Source organism: Brachyhypopomus gauderio, chromosome 20 (genome assembly GCF_052324685.1).
Source record: "Brachyhypopomus gauderio isolate BG-103 chromosome 20, BGAUD_0.2, whole genome shotgun sequence".
In the NCBI taxonomy this organism is placed as follows: domain Eukaryota; kingdom Metazoa; phylum Chordata; class Actinopteri; order Gymnotiformes; family Hypopomidae; genus Brachyhypopomus; species Brachyhypopomus gauderio.
In genome coordinates this window covers 9675076-9682575 of record NC_135230.1, presented here as the reverse complement: position 1 = coordinate 9682575, position 7500 = coordinate 9675076, and the positions used below count along the sequence as shown (strand labels likewise).

The following is a 7500-nucleotide window of genomic DNA, read 5'->3' as shown; positions in this document are numbered from 1 at the left end:
GCCCTGAGCAGGTGACCTGTGGCTACAGCGGGAGCAGGAGGCCACATCCTGCCCGGTGTTGTACGGCCCCCTCTTCTTCTCTTGCACGGCCTCCTCTTCCTCCCCCTCCTCTTCCTCCTCCTGTCTTCATGCTTCCTCCTCATCTTCCGATGCACATGATAAAGAGAGGCAAAAAAAGATCTAAATGAATAAAGTGAAGTTAGTGAGGGAAGTGAAAGGGGTCGTCCAGGTTTGCAAGGGGGGGCAGGGCGGGGGGGGGGTAGTCCGGACATCTCTGGTGGGGCGCGTATGGTGTGAGGAGTGACAGAGGCATCAGCAGGCTGTTGGATAATGTTTAGATGTATTTGTGCTCTCTGCTCTGCCCCCCCCCCCCACTTGTGTTTCAGCAGTAGATGTTTGGTCCGCTTCTTTAGGAAACAAATGGTATGTCCTCAAAGAGAGTACATCTGTGTCATGTGAAGACTCATTATAACGCAGAACTAAAAAGTCATTTAAAGGGACACTCTACACTCACCTCCTGGTCCTAGAAAGTAATCAGTTTGAACTGCAATGCAACAATATATACAGTGCAGTGTATATATGATCATATGTATCATATATTCCCTATATGAACCACAGTCCATAAATGGTTGTCTTAGATTTTCTTGGTACTGTAAGTCCTCTGAAGGTGTGTTAATAATCTATTCTAATTTCAGCATTGTTGAATAATCTGTTATTTTTCGATAGGGTGCTACTACTTTAATGTGGATATTACGGATGTGCTGTGCTAATATGCGGTGTTTTTATACGTCTATATATCTGACGACACAGGTCAATGGATTTTATAGCTGACTACAAGCGTTATTGATTTCTAGAGTTAAAAGTTATCAGATTACACCAATTTTGTGCAAAGTAAGGCGGAAATACCAGGGAGTCCAGGACCTCTTCAGAGTGCAGAAGCACTACAGATCAGTCATGTGTGTGTGTGTGTGTGTGTGTGTGTGTGTATAGCCTATATATACACGTTGCGTGTCGTCGTCGTTGAATCCACTTTAAAAGCTCAAAACGAATTCTGTTACTCAGTAGCACCTGCCGTTATTTGCATTTGAAAACAGATTGATTGACAAGGCTTTGTATTTTATAAGCTGTCGTTTTGAGAGAAAAAATGCTTATGCACATTTTCTCACATGGCATTTTGAATGACATTAGCCATATTAGGGCAGGAATTTGTATATCGGTAGCCTAGACGATGTATTTACATTTTTGCTATTTTTGCATTTATGTTGTTTGACTTACATAGCCTGTATATGACAGTGAGTGCTTCTATTGACCTTGGTGTGGCTAGAACCTACTGCCTCTTGTCGTGTTTGAAAATATTAGAGGAAAACGTTGTGATATAAGGTAGAGTTCTTTTCGAAGCATAACAAAAACATTTAGGCTACATTTCTAGTTTGAATATGCATTTTCTTTACGTCCAAAAGGCAGAAATTGTGGTTTTGTTGATTTTATGAGTTTGTATTAACGGTATTGTGACAGGGCCCCGACTTCACACTGTGGTTAACCAATGCAGATAGTTCTGGCGTGACCGGAGGTTAGAAAGATCACAACCAACTTAACGAGTGTAATCAAACGCCTTTATTTTCCGCAGTTTTTCGTGATTGTCCAGTTTTACCACGCGGAACATCCACAGTTCGGTGTAACGTCGACGATAAAGCAAAAAAGTTTAGATCAAACTTAAAAAAAACTTAAAATAGAAAGATTTTTAAATTATTTGCCTCGCGGGTCTTTGAACTGGTCTTTTATGTAGTATGAGTTCAGCACTTTAAGTTTGGGTGGTGTTATATGACTGGTAACACGTCGTTTTATTCATCAGACGAAAAGCTTTCCTGACGTGCATGTCTGTAATTTTCAAGAGAACTGCCAGTTCTGGCCTCGCTCTAAGAGCCCAGCCAGGCTTGTGTATTATAAATGGACCTGCCTGTGTTACATGTCCTCCGGGCGGGCTGCTAGATCCGTTATTAAACGTGACTGGCCCTGCACTCACTATCTGAACCCTGCAGGTTATTAAAATATTATACAAAATCTTAACCAAAACGGAAAGATTATTAAAATAACCACAAATGAGAGAAAATAGCTGGTATTGGGCTAATGCAGAGATAATTCGTCTAATGTAGTACGATTGTTTGTGGTGTGGTGAATAAATACCGAAGGACTAACGTAATCTAACCTCCCATATAAACTCACAGCTACCAGCCACAGACTGGATAAGGAGACTATATCATAAATGCCCCCCCGCTCACCTTTAGGTCGTGTGCTGCCCCCTGTTGGCTGCACGACACCGAGCCTGAATCCGCCATTATTTTTTTTATTTTATTCTTTTATTTAAGAATGATTATAATTAAATAATAAACTGTTTCTACCGGAATTGTTCATCATCTAAGGTAATATTTGTTGTTTGGTAATTTGTTGTTTGTCTGTTTGGTAATAATATGCACATAATCGTTCATTTTCCAACATGTATTTTTGGTTAGGTGCATCTATGCATAAACATAGGAATTCCTTTTTAAATACGTAAGTCACTGAAACAACCTACATAGTGACGGCTGTCTATCTTTAAAATAAGCGCAATGGATAATGTGACAAAGATATATGACATTTGTAGTCTAACTGGCAGTTTCATGACATATTCCTTTCGCCATTAACTTAAATGTAGAATTTACAGATATGTTACACCTCTAAACTGTCTATTTCCAATGACTGAAATACACACAGATAACGTCGCCCTCGCACGGGCGCGCGCCGCACCGAGGAATTCCATTGAGCGCTCGGTGTGTCGCCGGCCGGACTCGCTCTCTCTTCGGACGCTTTTCCGATTGGTTGAAAGCGATCGCTGTCGGCCTATGGCAGTAGCCGCATGCAAATGAGGCGTCGGGGCCGCGCTCTGCCCCAGTGTTCTGCCCATTGCCGGGAAAAGGCAGCTTCATTCATACCACATCAGCAGAGCCGTCTCGACCGGACCGGCGTGTCTTCCTCGGAGTGCCAGGAGGAACACGGTCCTTCAGCAGCCTGCAGATAACACTGATTTAGATGAAAGAACTTCCTAGTTGTGTTTTTTATGTTGTCTTAGGTGTAAACTCGTCCATAGGGGCACGAGAGACGGCGCCGCGCACACCGCCCAGAATCTAAAACGTGCGCGCACGAAGTTTTAAAAGGACGAGCGACCGCCCAGGAAAATATTACCGATGACATTTACCAACTCATTCTGCGAGGACTCGATCATGGGTGCCTGCTGCGTGTGTTTAACGGGAAATCGTCTCATGTCCAAGAAACTTTAAAAATAACTGGAACTTTTTTTTATTCTGGGAGACGCACGGATACAGCCGGAGAAGCGCGCTGTTATAACCGAATGTGCCACCCTGACAGACTAAAGCCCATAACTAACGCCTGTGGGGAGTGAGTTTGTGAGCAGCTGTCGCCACTTTCCTCTGGAACTTCGGTGCAAAAGTACAATCTCAAAATAGGATACCAATGGTTTTCCTTTGGGACGCCAAATACGGTAGGATAACTGTGTTTTCACGTTGGCGCACGCAGGTTTACGCTAGGATGGTGTGTTCTCTTTCATGGTCGTTTTAAAACTGCTGTTGTCATGTGCAGGTTGCCACTTTTGTCTGTAGTTCTAATAAAAGTAGCACATCCCCCCCCCTCCGTTTTTGGACCGGTCCCGTGCCGACTGCGTGTTTATATCGGGCGGTTCGGCGGTGCGTTTGGAGAGGGCGCAGCGCTCGTGTGGCGCGGTGCTCGGACGCAGGGAGCTGAACCCTCCTCACCGCACACCGTCACTCACGCGCCGTCGCTCGTGCTTGGCGGAGTGACAGCGGGCCGCTCTCACCGTCACACACACACCGCCGCGCGCGCGTCTGATGGCTTCACGTGCCTCCCGGGCGCTTGTGGCGCGAGCTCCGGCGAGGACGTCAGCCGGGGTAACGAGAGCTCGAGACCTGGTGCGCGGAGGGGAAGAGGGGGGGCGTTTGAGCCAGTATTTTCTTTTAGGATATTTTAACCTCAACTTTTGAAGATATCACACAAAGAAAGCGCTTTACTTTTGGAGAACACGTATTTGTTTGTTTGTTTATTTGTTTGTTTGTTTGTCCCGGTGTGTTTCAGACCCTGCCCCCGGGCGCCGCTTCACGCCTCCCTCCTCCAGTCTGGGCTCGGGGAAGATGAGCGAGGCTCTGCCCCTCGGGGCTCAGGAGGGCGGCGGCGTGTCCCTCGTGGGCAAGCTGAGGATGGCCGACCGGAACATGGTGGAGGTTCTGTCGGACCACCCGGGAGAGCTGGTGCGCACCGACAGCCCGAACTTCTTGTGCTCGGTGCTGCCGACGCACTGGCGGTGCAACAAGACGCTGCCCATCGCCTTCAAGGTCAGCACACGCACTTTCATCTGGACAGCCTCGTAACTGCGGCGGTGACCCATCAAAACACTTATTTATTTGTTTGTTTACTCATTTAAAACCTGCCCGCGTGTGTACTCATGTTTGTTAATGGAAGGTGATAATTGTAATTAGGGATTAATAAGAATATATTCAAATAGCCTGTGTGAAATGCTGTGGCTAGATATAACGATAAAAAAATCTCTAAAGAGGTTTAAAAAATAATCCAAAACTCAGTTTAAATTAATCTGTGAGCCCCACGTTTAACACACCGATTTAACAAAAAAAAATCTGAGTTTTCCTCGCCCGATCTCTTTTAACAGCCTTAATTAAGCTAATGATTTAGGGGAAACCCTTAGTAAATGTTTCCCCCAACTATTTATTTAGTGGTGTTGTGGTTAAGAGTGGTTTGACATTCTTTCATCATACTTCATCAGACTTCCGCAATTTCTAACTGTCGTTAAAGACTGGACAATGAACCAAATCAAACACGTTCACTTATCTGTGCGCGCAAACACATGGGCCATCTGTACATTTATTTTACTCTGGATTATTTGGTTTAGATTATAGGTAATATGAAAATAATCACTTTTTATTTGCTTTGGATATGGAGGAATTCGTGGCATGCTGACTGATCTGTCCACTATGCCAGTTCGACACCGCAACAGTGAATTTTAATTTGGTGGTGTCATCGTCTATGCTTTAATTTATTATTATTATTATTATTATTATTATTATTATTATTATTATTATTATTATTAATAATAATAATAATAATAATAATAATAATTAAATTCAGAATAAAAGTAAGCAGCTTGACCTTAATGAAGACTGGTGTTAATTAATTATAATAAGAAGAATAAATGATATAAAAATAACATATTTTTCATAAATAACAACATCGTTGTTCAATTAATAATTTTTAAACAGTAGTAATTCTATAACTGTTATTACAACGTGACATGTACTACTCTTTAATTCAATGGTAGGTGGTTGCCCTCGGTGACATCCCTGATGGCACGCTTGTGACGGTAATGGCGGGAAACGATGAGAATTACTCCGCCGAGCTTCGAAACGCCACAGCGGCAATCAAGAACCAGGTGGCCCGCTTCAACGACCTGCGCTTCGTGGGCCGCAGTGGTCGAGGTGAGCGGTGTGTCCGTGTTCTGTCCCATGTGTCCGTGCTCTGTCCCGTGTACCCGTGTTCTGTCCCGTGTGTCCGTGCTCTGTCCCGTGTGTCCGTGTTCTGTCCCGTGTGTCCGTGCTCTGTTCCGTGTACCCGTGTTCTGTTCCGTGTGTCCGTGCTCTGTCATGTGTGTCCGTGTTCTGTCCCGTGTGTCCGTGCTCTGTCCCGTGTGTCCCTGTTCTGTCCCGTACACCCGTGTTCTGTTCCGTACACCTGTGTTCTGTCCCATGTACCCGTGTTCTGTCCCGTGTACCCGTGTTCTGTCCCGTGTACCCGTGTTCTGTCTCGTGTACCCGTGTTCTGTCCCGTGTACCCGTGTTCTGTCCCGTGTACCCGTGTTCTGTCTCGTGTACCCGTGTTCTGTCCCGTGTGCCAAGGCGAGACAGCCGGTGCTGAACTCTGCTCAGCATCACCCAATTGGCACAGCAGCAACACGACTGCTTCTCCTTAAGACTTATTCCATGTGCAGAAATGAACACACTCTCTCTCTCTCTCTCTCTCTTTTTCTCTCTCTCTCACACTCTCTCTCTGTCTCTGCCTTTCTATGTCTCTCTCTGTTCCTCTCTTTTATGTGGACTCCACACACAGACATATCCAGGAAAAACAATCTAGACAAAAGAACCGGGCCCACTCCAGAATAAATACGAGGTGCGGGGTGGGAAGTGGTGCTCCGTGCCTCCGTGCGTATTCCCGTACGACGGATTGCGTTTGAGGCCAAGCGGCCGTCCAGTTGCCGCCGAAATCACGCAAAAACGCCATCGGGATCTCCGTCAGACGGCTAGACATGACTCAAGCTATTGAAGATGGCGTTAAGGGTCAAGGCCCTTATCTGTTCACAACACAAGCTGGTATTTACATTACTGGAAAGGCTAGGACAGGCGTTTGTGACTCCAGTCAGAGTCTTTCTAACCACTGTGGTCCACTGCTGTAACAGCGATGCGAAATAGGAGAGTCATGTCTGACTGTCTCACTGTATAGACTGTTTGTAATGGACACAAACAGCTGTCTTACAATGTAGCGTTGTCTCAGAGTTAAGTGGATTTAAGGCTTATAAGAGTTAAGTGGACTTAAGGCTTATAAGTAGCACTTTATGAATTACCACCATAATTACATCCAAATACGTCACTTCAGACAGCTTTGTGTGTGATTTTGGTGTTTTAAAGATTAAGATGTGAATTTGTTCTGACACCGCTATGCAATCATACCTTGTTTTTGCAATAATTAGTATGGGCTTTGAAAGATGCACAAGATGGTTACTTGTTAGATCATTTTAGAGGTGCATCACTGCTTATATCCAAATAACAGCAGCCTCTGCTACTGCTCCAAGCTTAGCTTGCTGTTTATGAAATTTTTATGGTGTATGATCAATATGGCTATTTTTACAGTTGCAGAAGTCCAAACCAGAATATTTAGTATTCAGGGCCCCAGTATATTCAGTGGCTATTTCATATTTACTTTTCTTTCTTTTTTTGCAAAAGCACAAATGTATTGTGTGTGTGTGTGTGTGTGTGTGTGTGTGTGTGTGGTAAAACAGCACTTTGTTGACTAATCTTTCTATCATTGTGATAAAAGAAGTGATCTCCCTCATCCTCTGTCTCGCTTACACAAACACACACACACACACACACACACACACACACACACACACACACACACACACACACACACACACACACACACACACACACACAAACACACACACTCAGACATAGACAAACACACACACACATACATTTGTGCTTTTGAAAAAAACGTGTTTTAGTGTACGTGTATGCATGTGTGTGTGCATGTGTGTGTGTGTGTGTGTGTGTGTTTTGTTTTTACACACACACACAGAGCTCTTCTGGGAAGCAGGTCCCACAGGGGTCCATTCAAAGTTCTGATATGATTTAGCTGATAGGACCC

At 44.6% G+C, this 7500-nt stretch overlaps 1 protein-coding gene across 5 annotated transcripts in view; it reads left to right on the top strand.

Annotated features, from left to right (window-relative positions):
• Positions 1-7500, top strand: part of runx1 (RUNX family transcription factor 1) — a 37964-nt gene that overhangs the window by 17787 nt on the left and 12677 nt on the right. For 3 of the 5 annotated variants that reach the window (XM_076982589.1, XM_076982588.1, XM_076982587.1), the window contains exons 3-4: positions 4144-4400; positions 5399-5555. In XM_076982589.1, the coding sequence (XP_076838704.1) occupies positions 4144-4400; positions 5399-5555 (414 nt within the window). Of the gene's footprint in view, positions 1-2960; positions 3536-3763; positions 3960-4143; positions 4401-5398; positions 5556-7500 lie in introns of those variants that run through there. The other 2 variants (XM_076982591.1, XM_076982592.1) reach the window with 2 other exon arrangements.